The sequence below is a fragment of the Bombus impatiens genome, unplaced genomic scaffold, assembly GCF_000188095.3.
Source record: "Bombus impatiens unplaced genomic scaffold, BIMP_2.2 scf_0128, whole genome shotgun sequence".
In the NCBI taxonomy this organism is placed as follows: Eukaryota; Metazoa; Arthropoda; class Insecta; order Hymenoptera; family Apidae; genus Bombus; species Bombus impatiens.
Genome location: NT_176547.1, coordinates 106318 through 125219, shown reverse-complemented (window position 1 = coordinate 125219; position 18902 = coordinate 106318). Strand labels below are relative to the sequence as shown.

The following is an 18902-nucleotide window of genomic DNA, read 5'->3' as shown; positions in this document are numbered from 1 at the left end:
GCCTATCCGCCAAGTCCACCCACGTATTTTCCAAATCCCGCACAACCACCGCATGCCGAGGCACGAAACTTTTTTTCTTCGCTTCTCCATATCTACTTTATACACTTTCCACTTATCGTCTTATATAACCTAAACTTGGTACCACCACTACGATCCTATACGGTTCTCTTTGCTAATGTTGCCGCAACCCTCCTTTTCTTACGGTATTTCGCCAGTCACTCTGACCTCCCCTTCTTCCCCTCCGCACCCCTTCAAACCAGTAATGCTTAACGTTGCCCCAATCCAGGAAAATTTTTTTTTTTTTTTTTTAGAGAAGAAAAAGAAAAAAGACGTAACCTGTCCATTTGTAATCGGTTTACGCGTATTGCTATACATTTATAATGTACGCTATATTGCTATATGCGGCGAACATCGGCGAACAGAATATTCTTTTACCGTTTATGAAAAACATTTTTTCCGGATATGGATGGACATAGAGAGTAGTAACTATATTTTATACCGATTAACGTCTCGTTAAAATGTAGAGAAATAATGTAAACGTTTTACGTTTTGTAAAATACGATATATTTTGTAGTATATGATGTATATTTTACGCTTTTTATCGGACGCGTTGACGGGTACGTGAAATATGAGAAAATTAGAGCAAAAGTGCGGAGGAGAAATGTTTGAAAAAATAAAAACGACGAATGGGAATTTCGTTTTCATAAAGCGGAAACGAGATGAAAAGACGACGTAAATAGGAGAAACCAGTAAATCGTTTTAACCAGGTAGAGGAAAAAGGGGGGAGAAGGAAGACGCGAATAAAAGATCGATAGTTTAAAATTAGCGAAACTCTTGCGACAATTAAATTACACGGTTTCTTGCTGAGGGCAGCCGGTCGAATGTTAACGAGGCTAGCTCGTGCATCGGGAAACATCGGAATCAGGCTGGCAATCGACACACGCCAGAGTCGCGAACATTGTACAGATAAATCTGCCGAGCGGCAAAGCATTCGCCAGGCGGAATTACAGAGAGGCATTTACCGGCCGAAAATGAGCAAACGGAACGGAGAACGGCGATAGTATTTCCGTGTTCCAAAAACAAAAGCAGTTAATCTCGAATACTCGGTCGTAGATCGCTTAATCCACGTTTCGCCGATGTTCGCGCAATGTGGCCGACGCCGCGATGGAATGCCACTTTGGTGCCTGGAATGCGGTGTAACGATCGTAATCACCTAAGATTCAGTTACGGAGGAATGTTTCTCGGGCCGGTATGTGCACGCTCGAGGCCGCGCCGAGGAATTAGAGGAACATAAATAGGTGCGAATTCCGATCGATCGCGGAAAATTCGCCGTCGATCGCGAACGGATACGTTTTGTGTCAGCGTGATTAAAACGCACGATCTGTCCCCGCGTTCGATAAATTATTCCAACATAGATATTCGTCTATAGTTCGGTTATTATTTTCGAGAGATACAACTCGTTCCTCGTGGCCTCGATAGCTCGTACCATACTCGAAAGGATTTTTGCGAGAAGGATTATGGACGTATGGAAAGTAAATCGCCGAAACGATAGCATCGACGGATAAACGCAAGAGTTTACGAGAACTCGACGACGATTAAAAAGCGGACGATGCTGCATACGGAGGACTTTTTCTACGTCCATAAGAGACGATTATAAACGCTGCACACGCGCTACGGTTCAAAGTATTGTCGTTTTCGATCGCGTCTGATAATCGGCCGAATTGACTCAGTCACTCCGGCCGACGATTATTTCAACGCCTAGCTCGATTATGCCAACGATTTTTGCAGCGCTGAAACGCACCTTAAGCCGATCTATACCTACGTAGAATAGAATAGAACGAGAGTGATAAAATTGTACAAAATCGTTGGATAATGGATAATGTAAATATAGCGATAGACGCCGTGTAGAAGCGGTTTAGGGTGCTAGATACAATGTTTTGCTTCTATCTACGTCCTTACCCTCTATCACCCAACTTGCCCAGTTTAACCTTGTGACACCTCTGTTCTCCTGAAAAGTCCTCTTAATACCTACCACACAAAACTTGAGTGTCTAATTATTGTATGTTAGAGCGAAGATATTTGTGTTCTTGTTCTCCCGGCAGTTGGATACACAATGCGCGATATTCGGTACAAATGGAACGCCGGCCTACAGTCGGTCGGCATCTCGAACGAGGTGGAACTACCGCAGTTTCGCGTGCTCGGTCACAGGCAACGACATTCAACCATACACCTATCTACAGGTAGATATCCCCCTCTTATTAGTTCTTCCTTCTGAACTTCGTCCAAAAGGCTCGCGCAGATGATTAAATAATTATTGACTTATTGTAACATAATTGTCACACGCGTGTACACGCCGTTATATACAGTACGATATGTGTGAAGCGTTGTTTTCTTTCCTTTTTATAATTCTTAGTTTTCTTGTACATGTATATATTTTAACATTTTCTTTTCTTTGTTTTCAATGTATAATTTCTTTTCTTTTCTTTTCTTTTCCTGTTTATTGACTCGCACCGATATGCACCGATCACCGTTTCGCCTTCTATCGCGAACACAATCGATCGTTCCGATCAAGGAAGAGCTTACCCGTTAGGACGAAACCGTCCCCGGGGCTAACTCATTCGACCAACCGACCGATCGACTAATCAATCGACTTCATCGATCTTTAAATCCACGGAACAAAGGACGAAGACGAACTCTCCCAGTTCATACGAATCCATCGTTTCCGACTTAATCCTCTATCACGGGTCGGAAGTGGACGACGTACTTATTTCACTTACGATCGATCGTACGATCTTATCGTCAGTTTTTCTATGGTAACTATACCGTATGGTAACTATCTCGATACCGTGATTCGAAAGAAGAAAATAATACCGAGTCAACTTCCGACAATCATCCACAACATCAAATCAAACCGACACGACGAGCTCTCAGCGAAATCCAAAGAAAAAAAGAACCGTACGACATTACCGTCATCTTTTTTTCTCGATCGTCTCCGTCGATCGAAAAGATCGCACGAATCAACTACGAGACCACTACACCAAAGAAAATGAACAAACAAACGAACAGCTAATAAATTCCGCTTGCACGTCCTCCTGCGCTCGTGTTCGATCTTTATTGTCCCCCCGTTAAATGGTTCTCTCGTGAGAAAGGCAAAGAATAAGAACGAATGGATGGGACAGATAGATAGAGGAAAGAACGGAGAATAGAACAAAGAGAAAAGAATGGAACGAATAATGCGAAACACGCACAGATTGAAAGAGAAACAAATAGAGAAAAATTAAACGTTAATCAAACACGTGTGTGTAATAAGAAAGAGAGGGAAATAAAGAGAGCGGACTTGTTGGGGTTTTGACGGGGGTGCGAGGTAAGTGGAGGCCCCCTCGGAGCTGAAACGCGTTTGAGGGCTTCCGCGAAGGTACGTACCAACCGCGGGGGGTCTCTCTATTTTTTCAGTCGGATACACGATGAGGGACATCCGGTACAAGTGGAACGAGGGCCCGAACAGCGTCGGTGTCAGCAACGAGGTCTCCCTGCCTCAGTTCAAGGTCCTTGGTCATCGTCAACGAGCCATGGAGATTAGTCTAACTACCGGTAACGTATGAATAGAACCCCACCCCCACCAACAACCAAAAAAAAAAAATTAATAATTCAACCCTCGCTTTTAACGGTATGGGTAAGGTGGAGAGACACGTTTGCGCTATCCGATGTCCGCAACCACGATGTCGCTCGCAGCAACGTTACTCGACGTTGATCAATCGTCGATCGATCGACCGATATCTCTCTCTTTCTCGCGATCTACGGCCCTCTATGCAGATACGCCACGTAGCTGGATGTGAAATCCTTAGGCTCGTTTCGTCGTTGCTTTTCATCGTCGTTGCGATTCCTAGAGATTTTACGTATTTTACGTACAGCGATTTCTAGTGATTTCTACTGTTACAAATCATTCCTAGAGATTTCTATCGTGTATTCTTAACGAATCCAAACGGTCCCGATTATTTCTAACGATCCCCTAACGATTGCCAGTGAATGTCAGTAAATTTTATTATTCCTCATAATGCCTAACGATTTCGATTATTTCCGGTAAATTTCCAGTGATTTCAATTATTCCTAATAATTGCTAGTATCTGAACGTACGGTTCGATCGTTACATTTGCATCACGTACAGAAGTATAGAATATGTTTCTGATACGGTGTAATGTAACAATCACACGTCGAAAGTATCAACGAGAAGATACCTCGATAAAGTTTTTTACGTCAGTAACGATGTTCCGATGAGTCTCGTGTCGAAACTGTGCTTCTTCATTAAGTCTCGAGTTAATATCCTTTGGTCGGAAGACAAGCGGTGTAATCGTCGTTCGCGTCGGTACCGACGCATCACGCGAGTAATCTCACCGCAAGACACGTCATCGTTACTGTCTTTCGCGTAGCATCCCTTCTTTGAAGTTCCATCTGCTCGGAGCTAACGACTGAGCTCATAACCGTGGGATCCGAGCAGCAATCAGACCTTCCGAGCAAATCCCATTTTCCTCCCGTGAACGTCGTTGATTCTTCTTGCGATTCGTAACGGAGAAGACGTAAAGCGAGAAGGGCTATAAACCGACGGGAATTCGCTGGGTGAAAAGAAGCAGCGAGGCAACAACTCGATTTTCTATCCACGCCGATACCTCGTTCCGTCTTTTCCGCCTCGCTGCCGACCCCGCATAAACCTCTTTTCCTCGAGCACACGCGACATCCTCTTGTATTCTCGAGCACACGCAACAGATCTATCAACACCGCGAAAACTTTGCTTAACATCTTGCGACGCGTATCTGTCTGACGTAACGAAGGGGAACGACGAGATGGAGAGAAAAAGAAGAGAAAGAAAGACAAGAGGGAAGGAAAGAACGTCTCTCCTTGCCTTTCGTAGTCGATATGCATCGTAAAGAGGGCAAAGGGGAAAACGAAAAGAGAAAGAGAGAGATATCGATTCTAAATAGAGAAGGGAAGTATAAAAATGAAAAGGGGCCAGAGTGAAAGAGAGACATGAAAAAAGTAACGACAACTAAAGAATAGAAAGAGACATTTCATGGCGCCTCTCCGTCCCCCTATCCTAACTGTCGATCTTTTCATCGTAGGAAATTATTCGCGGCTGGCCTGCGAGATCCAGTTCGTACGGTCGATGGGCTACTACCTGATTCAAATCTACATTCCTTCGGGCTTGATCGTCATTATCTCGTGGGTGAGCTTTTGGCTGAACCGTAATGCGACCCCCGCTCGGGTGGCCCTCGGAGTAACCACTGTGCTCACCATGACCACCCTTATGTCATCGACGAACGCGGCGTTACCGAAAATCTCCTATGTCAAGTCCATCGATGTTTACCTAGGAACGTGTTTCGTCATGGTGTTTGCCTCGTTGCTCGGTGAGTACTCTTCTTACGTGCTCTTCTATAATACGTATGTACAAATATTGTCCGTTCTATATCGTTTATCTTAATCTTCGTATCTGGGAAATTTTATACCGCGTCACGATTTCTTCGTAACAAAGGGAAATTCTCTAGCGTACAAGTTCTCTCAGCAGTTGTATATATATATATGTATCTTGTTTTATTATTTGTATGGGATCTCTGTCTTTGCAGAATATGCGACAGTGGGTTATATGGCAAAGAGGATTCAAATGAGAAAGAATCGGTTCCAAAAAATCGCAGAAAGTATGAAGACAGCGAGGGAGAATCCAGGACCACCTGGAGTACCTGGTGATCACGGAGATCACGCGCCTAAGCAAACTGTGAGTGTAACATCGACCAATCTGTCGCGCCCCATTCATCTTTCTTTCCGATTAGAATGTTTCTGTTGCTGTCGACATTCCATACCTTTAGCCATGTAAATAGCTCGATCGAATTGATCGAATTGAAAAAAGAAGCAATTTCTGGCTGCGCAGTAGAATAGCGTTATTATTGCTAGCGATCATGTTAGTGCTGCCACGTTACTTTTCCTAGTCCAGCATTGCCTTTTTATCGTCGTATACCATCAATTATTTTCGCTACTTTTTCGCAAGTTTCAAGTTTTAACGTCATGACACGACACTTTCGACCACGAGGATCAACCGTATAGTTTGTTCGCGATAACCAGAGGTTCGATCCTCGCCGCGCACCAACATGAAAAACAGAGGGACGAAAAAACGAAATATTTTTTTTGTCGTTCGAAAAACGAGTGAACCGCGAAAGGTCAAAAGCTAAAAGGTTCTGTGAAAAGAATTCCCATTCGGTCGTGTTACGCCGGTCGGTGGTGGCGGTTCGTGTTCGGACATGCGATGCACTATAAATTTTCTTTTAATCTCGGGGATTGTGAAACGAGAACGAAAAATATTAAAGGGAACGCGGGAGGAGGGAAAGGCCAGGGGAGAAACGACAAACAGAAAGAAGACTGGAAAGAAGGCGGTGCCGTCGGATGGATTGCATTGCGGTATCGCGCGTAAAATGTCGCCAGGATAAGGCAGTTTAATTAATTTTGAACTGGATTAATTACTCGCTCTTTGACACGCCGTGCGGACCGCACCGCGCGCGATATAAACAAGAACGCTTCGTGTCGCACGGCTCATTTCATCGGCCGGTTTTGCAGCTTCGGAAAAGAAAAAAAAAATAGCACGCGGCCAAGAGAAAAGGAGCGAGGGGCGTTAATGAAAATGACACATAGATAAAAGCACAACGACGTTGCCCCGATGTCTTTCTCTCTGTTTTCTACTTTCAAACGTGATTAAACGCGGACACGAAGCTTGCATTAACGCGGAAACCGCTTCGTACGTCCGCTAGAATTCCATTACACTTCGAGCCACAGATTGAACGTAAATGAACGGTGGGAAATAAAGAAGTCGCGTAGATCTTAAAGTCAGGTGAGTCGCTTGATAGATTTGCGATCTACAGTGACTCGTGAAAGTATTTCGATATTTGCCATGAAAAACTTTTGCGTATATATAGACTGTATGTGTTATGTGAACACTATATAATATATATATATATGTCGGGTTATGGATAGAATTTTGAGCGCGTAACAACTCTTCACGTGAATTAGCCATTGTTTTACAAAGCCGAGATTATATTTACACGTATATACAAGACTACTACAAAATTTAACGAATAATAAGTTTGATGAATAGTATGTTTTACGAATAATAAGTTTAATGAATGCTATTAACAATGTTCTTGGGTTCAAACGAATCCACGGTCAACGGGATAGCTCTTCACTAAGCGTAGACTAATTCTAGGCGCAAAATACGATCGTTGAAATGCTCAATGTGTCACTCTCCATGGCAATCGCATGCCAGCCTCGTGGAGGTTTTTCTCGCTAAGATTGCATTTGTTTTCTATACTCGCTTGGAAGCATCGAGAAGGTTCCAAACGCCGTTGCTAGGCAGTTTCTGCCTGAACTTTGATACATACTCGTTGGAAGCATCAAGAAAGTTCCAAACGCCGTTGCTAGGCAGTTTCTGCCTGGAGTTTGATTATTAATACAATGTACGTCCCATTATATCGGCACCTCCGAGGCAACATCACACGAGGCTAGGCCCGCTCCCAAGGCCGCATGCCGCCACAACCACATTTCTCGGAAAAACCATACAACCACCCCAGACCTCCGTTAGGCAAAACGTCCATCCCGTGACCGTGACTATGTTCGGCAACCAATTGTCACCTCGAGCCCAATCTCGCTATCTCAAATCTCGAACAATTACAGCTATGATAAAATCTAGGCTAGAGTACTAGAGGATGTTCCCAAAATTTCCAAGGAAAGGCTTCGGTTTTCCTTTCATCTCCGACATATATATATATAGTATATAAAACATCTTAAAACTTAGCTGTATAATAAGACTCGACTGTCATGATTATACTGTCAAAATGTAAAACCAAACTGAAAATATACGTAAGAATTACAAGATATTTAGTTGTACACATATATCTAAACAAAAATTAATCCACTACGTAAATAGCCATTTTAATCGTATATTAAGTGTTAAATGTGATCCGATTGAATATTACGATTTATTAATATAGTGGATAATTGTCTGTTTAAATACTTCTATAATCTCTGCGAAATATACATATACTATATATTTGTAATCGTGCAAATGTGTAAATGTACTCAATACATAGTTGTACCGAATATTTTGCAATTTCTATATATATTTTCAGATTTGTTTCAAACATTATCAATATAATCATGATAGTCGGGTCTCGTTACAATGCTAATGAAATCTAAGAATGTTTCGTATTATGAATACACGTAATGTATTCGCAAAAGATTTCTACAAGTATGCAAATAATTTTACGAGTCACTGTAGAATGTGAAATTACGGGAGAGAAAGAATAAAATATAGTAGAACTCGCGTTTGTCCATCCTCGATGTCGCATGCCAATCTACCAAAGTAAGGGGTTCTCCTCGAAAAAGGACACCCCACGCCGAACTGCCGTGTCTCTTGTAAGTGGTCCCGTGTTGTCCAGGAGGTGCGGTTCAAGGTGCACGACCCGAAGGCACACAGCAAAGGCGGAACGCTCGAAAATACCATAAACGGACGAGCCGATGAGGAGGTAGCGCCGGCGCCGCAACATCTTATTCATCCTGGCAAGGATATCAGCAAGCTCTACGGTACGACCAAATATTCTCTATCTCTCAAATTATCGGCTTATATCGAGATTTTCCTTTCGTACTCCTTTTACGAGGCATTAAAAAGGCATTAAAAAGAAGCGAAGTTAAAATATCTGATTCCCTGGGTTGGGGTTAGGTTACCTATTCTTAAATTTTTTTCTATTTTTAAGCTGAATTGGCAGTAATAATCGATAATCCTTAATAGAAAATCCTTAAAACCAGATTTGAACAATTGCATAGCGAATTACATAGAAGAATGTTTCATAGTTGTAAATTAACTCTATTCAAGCCTTTTCCCACCGACAGTCAATGGTAAAATTATTCTCCGGCAAGAAGTAAGACACCAATGTATTAATAGAAAAATATATTTACATCTGTGCACCACGATAATCGCTTTCTTTAAGAAAAAAATATACATAATACGAACATACATGTATATGATTTGTCCGTTAAAACAATTTAACGCATAGACGAATTTTTCTTGTCAGGTATGACGCCATCGGATATCGATAAATATTCCCGCATCGTGTTTCCTGTATGTTTCGTCTGTTTCAACCTGATGTACTGGATCATCTACCTGCACATCAGCGACGTCGTGGCGGACGATCTGGTGCTTCTCGAGGAGGCGAAATAAACGAAGAGAACGCGACGATCGCGCGTGTACGATGGACGAAACGTGCGGTCAAAGACAGATACGAAAGTATTGGCAACAGGGGGTAAAGTCGATTCGCAGAAGGAACTACGAAATAGGTCTAAAAATATTGAAAAAAAAATCAATGTCCCGCCAGGACTAAAAGTCCTAAGAGTGCGACGGACTAAAAATAACGTTGTGATTACCTCGATACGAAGGGAGATAGATAAACTGTACAAGCTAGATCGGCATTGGCATCCTGGATCGACGAATAGAACTAGAAAAAGAAGAACGAAGAAGTTCGATGCGAGAACGACTAAGGAAACGTATAGAGATCGAGGTTAGCGATTGTTAATGGCTAACTTGACCGCGAACACTGTTTCGATGTGAAATGGAAAGTGTCCAGACCAAAGACGTCGACGAAGAGGTAACAAACGAGCCGGGCGCCTCTGTGCTTCGATCGAGTAAGAGATAGAGACAGCCGCTGGTCAGACCGGTCGGACGACTAAAACGCGCTGTGACTACTTCGTGACATTCCAATCGTAGCGCGCTGATCGTAAATCTCCCTGCGCCTGCGACGTGATCTTCGATTTTACGCGACCCATCGCTGACTCTCGTTCGCATGTTTAATCGCGACGACGACGCGAGCGTATATTATCCACGATACGCGAAAGATTGAAAGTGGAAAACTTGCCATCGCTGGCAGAGAACGAAAACCAAAAAAAAAAAAAAAAGAAAGATGCGAACGAAATAGAAAAACGGAGAACAGTAAAGAAAACAAATTCAAAAACTAAAACTGCGAATCCACGAGCGTGCATACCTTAAACATTGCCAGTCTAGGTACCTAGGTCTTTAAAAAAGAAGAAGAGAATACCTTCGATATAAACACTTGTCAATTTAGCCACCATTATATACATACATATATACATACATATAAATAAATATATATATATATATACATAGTAAAAAAAAATTAACTAAACGTAAGGGAAAACACAAAATAAAAGCCCGTCAGTTCGAGATCGACAAATCGAGACGAGGCCGATGGAAAACGAGAAATTCTAAGAACGAGTCGATCGAGAATTCAACGATCGTCGCTCGAATGGCGCTCGAGTGTACATGTGATTGAGCAGAACGACGAAGAATCGCGTGAATCTGCGTGTGCGAGACCGCGTGACTGTGTGTGTGCGCGCGCGCCACTGTCCTACGTGTACAAGTGCGTGCCTTCGTGTGTGTCTGCATGCGTGCCTATACATGTGTATATATGAACGTGCGTATGTACGTGCGTGCGTGCGTACGTGCGTGCGTGCGTGCGTGCATGCGTACATGCGTGCGTGCGTGCGTGTGTGTTACTCTACGAGCGCCAGCGCACGTGCACGAAAGAATAAAGAGCGGAGGAGAAAAGGTTTTTGTTTCGAACGAAGACAAAAAACGGTTCACTACCGGAGACTGGTGCGACTTAATCCGTTAAGTAAGTACGTTTTAAGTATCTACGTATGTAAGAAGACATACGTGTGCATGTGCCGCGTAAATGCGTTACGTACGTACGCGCATGCACATTAGGTAATTACGTGCAGACACACGTACACGACTATCCGCGCGTCGACAACACACGAGGTAACGGATCCTCGAGAAGCGTCCTCGCGATGAAATACGATCGATCCTTCGTCTGTATCGAATCAGAAGAAAGATCGATCGCGACGAATCGCAAAGCATCCCGATGGACGCGGCCGGATCGACGAGCGGAGCGAGCAACAATTTCAACGCGAGTCGCATCATTTCGAGGTAGAGCTGTTTTCTCGAATGTCTTTTTTATTGCCACGAACGTTATGTGTGTCCGTTTCATTTTATACCACTTTTTTACCATTTATAGAACTCGTCGGACGAAGCGACTTTTATATTTCCGTCACTTCTATGATCGCGATCCTCCCTCGGAATCGTGTAACTTCCGTGGAATCGTCGCGGCGCGCAACCCTGTACGTGTTCGTGTACGTGGCTCAACGGGGAGTAACTTTTTAGCTCGTACTACTACGTAGCCGCGAAAAAAAAACTGTTATACGTAGAGATCTACTCCCAGAACGTACGATTAGGTCGGACGTAAGAGTTATTCCAATTTTTCGCGAAATTGCAAAACACGAGGTTGGGAGAGGCCAGCCAAGGAGGAGTCCGCAAATTGAACGCGAGCCGCTCCAGGCTGCGGAGTAAGCTTTTTTCCTCCCGTCATTTTAGCGTTGAAACGGAACACGAAAAGAAAAAGAGAAGCGCACCGCGATCAAACGAAATCAAACAGCTTTTTTCTGTTTAGTGGCACGCAGGCGTAGAGAAACGCTTTCGCGAAAACGATTTAAAATACGTCCTCGCTGAAGAATACGGTAGAGAGGACAGAAGGGAAGAGAAGCGAGAGAGCGACGAGAGAATCTCGAGGAAACAGAAAAGAGAAAAGAGTAAAAAAGATCTCCTTTGAATCGTCCTTCTTTTAATGGTTCTTCTTAGTCGCGCGTCACTCTGCAACGAGTTATTCCCAACCGTAACCGTAAACGCAACGTAAACGCTCTTGTTTCCCATTCGAAATACTTGTGACGTTCTATCGAGCAAAACGACAAACGAAATTGTAAGCGAAGAACGGTGTCGCGATGGTTCGTGCGACGCCGTGCATAAAGCACATCCGAGAAAACGAGCAGCGATCGCATTTATCCTCGCGCGTGGATTAGTTTTACCGTCGAACACATGTACACCGCGGCGCGGTCCTTCCGTGGAGAGGCCCTTGGTCTTCCCCGGTAGCTGTTCCGTCGGTACGTTTTTGCCGAGTTAATTAACGCCAATTGTATGCCGTTCTACTTCCGTCTTTTGGATACTCCATGCTGTATGCTCGCATTTTTCCATCCACCATTTCTCCTACTCACTGTGTGCGACCGCGCGCGTTCACGGACACGGACCTTACCACATCCACGAATGCCAGAGTCGCACACACGAACGAGAATCATCTTGATTCCCCAAGTGCATATACGCATACGTACGTACGTACATGTAACACACTTCTGCTTTCCTGTCTCTCCTTTTCATTTCATCCCTCGTCCCTCTTTCTCTCTGTCTCTTCTGTCTCTTCCAACGTGGTTTGCTGGCTGCAGACTGGGTCGTGGAAGCTTGCCATTCAGGATATCGACCAGCTGACACGCCCAACCCGCCCACCACCCTCTATTCTTCTCTCTCCTTCTCACTGTCCATGCCTGCCTCTCTTTCGCTCAAATTCTTTTCCTGTCTTTCGCGTCTGTCTCTCGATCTCTCCGTTTCCTTCTTTTTCCCGAGCGCTCTCCGCCGCTCTTCTCTACAATCGCCAAACAGTCCGTTTGCCAGACGCTCTTGCTCATTGTGCATTTAATAAGGAGCTTCTTGCCTTGGTACTCTGCGAGAATTCTTTATAAAAGTAGGTAATCTTGCTCGAGGATCTCCTTGGTCGCCATCCCCCTCGAATATACGGAAGAAGTGGCCGAGGGAAGTTCGTGTTTGGCCGTCCCGTTCCACCACCCTCCAAAAACCCGTGCAACTTACGAGAGAACGAATGCCCCTTGATTAACCTCGCCATCACCGTCGTTGTTATCGGCGCGTTGCATCGCGCGTTTGCTTGTTATTACGTCGAATGATCGAACGATACACCGTTGAAGGGGCGACGCTCTTTCGATCTGTGTCGATCGGGCGAGAAAACGATAGTCGAAGCGGTGATACGCACCCAAAGAAGATGAAGGCAAAAGGGTCAATCGATTCTGGCAGCGAGGTGGGACGGGACGTAAATTAACATTCTTAACCCTCGTTCGTCTCTTCGTTCTGCACGTATTATGATGATAATTGTAAGTAATATCGACGATACTTCCACGTCCGCCCCAACGGAAGCATTATTACGCAATTTATATATAATTGTACATCTGTTATCTACTTGGAGTCTCTATTATAGCGAAAAAGAAAGGGAAAAGGAACTAGCGTTTTATCGTTGTGATATATTCTACAGTGTCTATATGCATTTATTCATACGTATATCACGTATGCATTCATGCATACCCACGTGTTTGTACGTATGTACGTTATATACGTGTGCCTATTGTTTACGTTGAATCTATGAAGCCGTGTGTGCGCGTGTACACGAGGAACTGGCACGTCCACGAAGGTGACGAGGGTAAGGAGCTCTTCCGTAGCGAGCGAACTGTAATAGGTAGTTAGGCTAAGCTACAAGCGAATTATACCGATAGAACGAAGGAAAAGACCATTCTCGATAAATCGTTTCGTTTTTCTCATCTTTTTCTCCATTTTATTTCTGCCGCCATGAACTACAAATTAGATAATAATCCAAGTGCACGAACAGAACACCGAGGAAACGAAACTGTAATGATACAGAAAAGTCGGTAGACCGATTCGGTGAATCACGGACAGATCGCAATCGTGTACACTCGAACATTTCCTGTCCATTTCTGCGCGAAATGATTACGTGTGCGTGTATATATATATACATATATATATATATATATAAGCTTATTCGATACGTTTCGGCGGAAAGTAAACGCGCGCGAAGGCGGAAACGCAATAGATACGTTCCAAGCGGAAAAAGATAGAGAAATCTCATATAGGATGTAACTCATACCTCGTACGTATATATTCACACACCTAGACACACGCACACACATCTACGTACACAACATATATAAATATATATATAATCTATATTTTCGAAAGTTCATTCGAGGAATGTTTCTCTCACCGTTTAGATCTCGAGCACCCTCGAAACACCAGGTTACGTCGAAAACACGATTGGATAACGATTGGCAAGCGAACAAACGTCGATTTGCGACAAAGTGTCGAAACGATAACGCTTGGAACTTTCTTAACGTTTCTCTTCCCCGACGACGCCACGCGTGAGAAAACAGAGAAAAAACAGTTGAAAAAAGGAGAAAGAAATTCTTAATCCGCGATATAACGTCATTACGAACAAGCTGACGCACGTGTTAAAACGTGCCTTGAAAATCGCGCGCCAGTTCCTCCGAACCGACCACGGTCAATTATTATTATTGCTATGATTATTATTATTACTATTATTATTATTATTATTATTGTTATTATTATTATTATTGTTATTATTATTATTATTATTTATTATTATTGATACTATTATACTAATATATATATATTATATACATAAACGTTTTAAGGATGAAAAATAAGAAATTTACGACGATCTCTGTCCTCTGGCAGGATAAAAGACAAAAGAACAAAAAAAAAAATGAAGAAAAGAAAATGAATAAGAGAAAAGGTGAAGACTCGCGTTACCGACGGTCACCTACGTATATATATAGATATAAATATTACCACGTAATTATATTGCCGAAATGAAACGATATCGTTTAATTACCGGTGAGCAGCATCGACGCGCGCGCAGGCATCTCGGCATTTAAACGAGACGAAACAAATGAAAAAGAAAGGATGAAACCAAAACGTTAAAAAAAAAAAAGAGAAAAATAATGAAAATAGGGAGAAAGAGAAGAAACCTATTAATACTATACAAATCGATCATCTTGTAAATACGAGTTTTATACAGAGCGATTGTATTCGTTAAAGAAAAAAAAAACAAAGAGTACCTACTGCGGAATAATATATACATATTATATATATATACATATATATATACATATTATATATATATAAATATATATACGCAAATGTAGTGCACACGAGAATGTGACTGTTCGCACATATTTAGGTAAATCACTTTTAAAGTATAGGGAGAAAAAAAAAACAGAAGAAGTAGACTGGAGGCACGTCGGGGGACCGAAGTGAGTACGTACATTCGTTCGTTCGTTCGGTAGTGAGTGATTAACTGGAAAAAATGTTGTTAAATTAGTGTGAGAGGAAGGAAGACAAAGAGAAAGAGAGAGAGAAAGAGAGAGAGAGAGAGAGTATTTAAGTATTTCAAATAAAAAAAGAAAAAAGAAAACGTAGCGAATGATTGATACGCGGCGAGCGAGAGTATTTTCCAAAATCGACGAATCGATCGAGAATCGTGCACCAAACAACGTAGACGACCGTACGACCACGATGTTCGAATTAGTTTACGATTTTCACGATTTTTCACGTCTACCCCAGAGAAATTCGTTGAGATATCGAACGAACGTGCAGGATCGAAACGATTCTACCGCTAACGATTCCAAAATAGAACCAAATCAATTACTCGATTTTCTACGATCGTTCGAGCATCCTTGAGCCCTATCACGAAGTTCGGGAAACGCATAATTGCTCAAAACGAAACTCCTCGATCGGCGTACGCTTCGGTGTGCAGAGATTTTCTTTTTGAATCAACGTTGTTTATTCGCGTGTAACGGCAGAACGCAAAGAATCTCGCTCTTGATCTTGTTTCTCATTGTTCGAGGATACTCTACGGAATATGCACACAGAAAGAAGAAAATGTTCCTATCGAGAGCGTAAAGTATTTTCTACGATAGATCGACCAAGTGGAACGAAGGTTTTTTTCGTCGGCACGATTCGATATCGTGGTCGATGGTCGTCCTCGTCGATGCACCGATATCGTAAATGAAGAAGAAATCAAGCCACGGGCGTGCACACGACAAGACCATGTGAGTTCAAATCGCATTGTAACGAAAACTGCCAACTTCATATTGCAATATACGTTTTAGTCAATCGTGGCGATGAATGGGGGGGAAAATAAAAATAATAAACCAGTCGACGAAACAAAGGAATTAGAGAAAAACAAGCACTAAGCGACTAAGGAATTGGAAAATTTGTCTGAACGGGTGTTAAACTCCTCGAGACCTATTTTCGGTTCGACGATCGATCGATAGCAGGAGAATACTCGGAGCAACGTTTCTCCCGTTGTATTTTCGTTGCACCCAGTTCGATTTCACGACGAACGATCCGCGGTTCGTTGCACCGCCGCTTTGCTGTTCGCGTCGACGCACGGGACGAAACGCGCGCAAGCTCAACGATCTCGCGAAACACGACGAACATTTCGATCAACTCGAATATAGCGATGTATCTTCGAACGGATAAACCGTGTTCAACGTGTTTTGTAACCTGTATCCGTTCCCTTAGGTTTCGTAGCCGAACAAAAGAACAAAACAATTTGTATCATCCTGCTCAAAATAAGATTAACACCGCCGGGTTACGAATATATACGATTAGGCGTGTCTGACTATACGTACAAACATACGAATTGATTTGGCAGCCAACCTTTTTGATTTAGGAAAATTACAAAGTAGAGAAAAAGAAAGAAAGTGACGGAGAAGAATTGAATCGAAAGAGATACATACGTTCGGAGTAACTCGTTGCTCAAATCTCGGTTTTTAAGCGAAACACCGATGTTAATGTGAACATTTCGTTTTAACGTTGCTCGTAGCATATTAAAACAGATGGAAAAAAAAAAGAAAAATAAAATAACAAACATGTGAACTTTGATCGATGGATATTAATAAGATGGTTTACGTTGGACTCGAACAACTATCGAATATTTATAATTTCATTTAGCCTCCCGTTGCTTTCATACCATGCTGTGTGTGTTTATTAGCGAACGAGATTCTTGAGACTTTCATGACCTCGCTTTTTTGCAGTTTATATCGTTCGAGGTTCCAGCGGGTGTAAATCATTTTTACGATCTTAATGGATCTGCTTTAACGCCGTCGCGAGTACGACCGAGTTTATTCTCCAGGACAGCTTGCATTCTTTAAGCAAATTAACTTTTTATGATCCAGCGTCACGTATGGCGTGACGTACGTCGAGTTGATAAACGTTTTTCAAACGAAAAATTGTTAATCTATTGATTAAATAATAAAACGAAAGGTCCAGCCAGTTTGATACACTTAACATGGTATACTATATTTTTCATTGAGAAAAATATAAATGGAAAAGTCGAGGATGATATTGAGAAAGTTGTATATACAATGGATTCCAGTATTTCGGTACAAGTTGCACGAAACACCAACGAAACTTCTCGCATTATTTTCCAAGAGGAAACGATTCACACTTTGAAACCTCGAACAATATTAGCAGGCGTCGGGCGTAAATATACGCGAGCGTATTCGGCGAGAACGGTGTATTTCTGTTCTCGGGTTTGATCAACGAGAAAGCATGTCCCGCTTCGTATTACGCAAGTTTGCAATTTCGTTCGCGTAGCTGCCAGAATCTTCCGGGATTTGGCACGTTTCTACGTTCGTAAACCGCTTGAAAACTTCGAAACCCCTTCGAATCGGAGCTCTCCAACCCGCGTTACATACAGCGAAGAAAAATAAACGAGTTGTTCCAAGAGTATACCAAACCGGAGCCGTGCGGAACGTCTTCGATCGGATGGCGAACGACCGCGAATGTAAAAGATGCGGAATTCAACGGCCGAAGATCGGATACAGTGATCGTGCTCATGGACGACCGAAGGAAGAAGAACGAAAGTACGACGAGGTATCGCGCGACGGACTGTCTTGACGAGAGTATCAAATTCTAAAATGTATTTAATAACACACACTAATTGCATTATGTTGTAGAAACGTATTCTACGGTCGTTAACGATAAGAAGAACAATGTAGATACACGCAGTCAACACATTCACATATACATGTACGTACACGATATATAAGCAAAAACCAACACATACACACATAAAGAATAATACTTATATACATGCATACACGCAGTACATAACACGATACAATATACACTTACACACGAAGCATACCCCGTAGGTTGGGTGATTACCATCTCGATGCGATTATACATATATATAATTAATTATAAATATATATATAAATATAAATATATACATATACCAGCACTTGGTAGATATAGGTACACCCATACGTTTACCTATACTACCTTAAGAAAGAAAATTAAATAAAATTAAACAAAAGGAAAACACATCTACGTGGCTGTAACGCGCTGATTCTACGAAAAAAATAAAGAGAGAGAGAGAGAGAGAGAGAGAGAGAGAGAGAGAGCGCGACGAGAGACGAAAAGAGAAGAATCGGCTAGGGAAAGAGAGGAGAGAGAAGAAAAAGGACGCGCGAGAATGGACAGTGTTGCATTTTGCACGACAGGGGCGTATATAGCAGTGCGAACATACATACATACATAACACACAATAGCGTAGACTTAATAGAATCCGTGAGAGTGTGGCTGATTTAATCGGGAGAGCGTGATTCGTCCGTGAAAGAATGTCCGCGTGTACACTATTGCATACGTGGTACGTGCGTGAGTATCTCCGTGGTCTGTATTTTATTGCGGAAGTTCCTGTTCCTCGAGAATTAACGAGAAGACATTTAGACGAAGACGATGATAACGACGATGCAAGTAGTCGAGAGCGGATGACAAAGTCGAGCCGTGAGAGTCACCGAGTTTTTGTAGATCCTTAAAGAACAAAAAAAAAAATAAGAAAAAAATATACCGATTGCGCGGGTGCCTCGATATCTGCCCGATTGTTCGATCTTTTTCCTGCGTTTCGTTCGAGAAGAGTCGAGAATCTCGTTTTGCAACCACGACCACGAAAAACATTTTTGTCCGCATGAGAAACGAAATAGAATCGATTGGCGAATGTGATATACCTATATTTCCTTTTCAGATTAGAGAAACGACGAGAAACGATATAGAGAATATAAAAAAAAAAAAAAAAAAAAAA

At 42.5% G+C, this 18902-nt stretch overlaps 1 protein-coding gene and 1 long non-coding RNA gene across 12 annotated transcripts in view; one reads left to right on the top strand and one right to left on the bottom strand.

The window, feature by feature from the left end:
* The window catches only part of LOC100749433 (gamma-aminobutyric acid receptor subunit beta), a 98335-nt gene extending 81679 nt beyond the window's left edge, over positions 1-16656 (top strand). For 2 of the 9 annotated variants that reach the window (XM_012381137.3, XM_024365028.2), the window contains exons 6-10: positions 3454-3591; positions 5115-5399; positions 5616-5764; positions 8454-8616; positions 9105-16656. In XM_012381137.3, coding sequence (XP_012236560.2) covers positions 3454-3591; positions 5115-5399; positions 5616-5764; positions 8454-8616; positions 9105-9250 — 881 coding nt within the window. In that variant the 3' untranslated portion in view covers positions 9251-16656. Of the gene's footprint in view, positions 1-2102; positions 2241-3453; positions 3592-5114; positions 5400-5615; positions 5765-8453; positions 8617-9104 lie in introns of all 9 variants that reach the window. The other 7 variants (XM_033318849.1, XM_024365029.2, XM_033318850.1 and 4 more) reach the window with 6 other exon arrangements.
* LOC105680274 overlaps positions 1-18902 on the bottom strand; it is a 153131-nt gene that overhangs the window by 128075 nt on the left and 6154 nt on the right. The window lies entirely within an intron of this gene.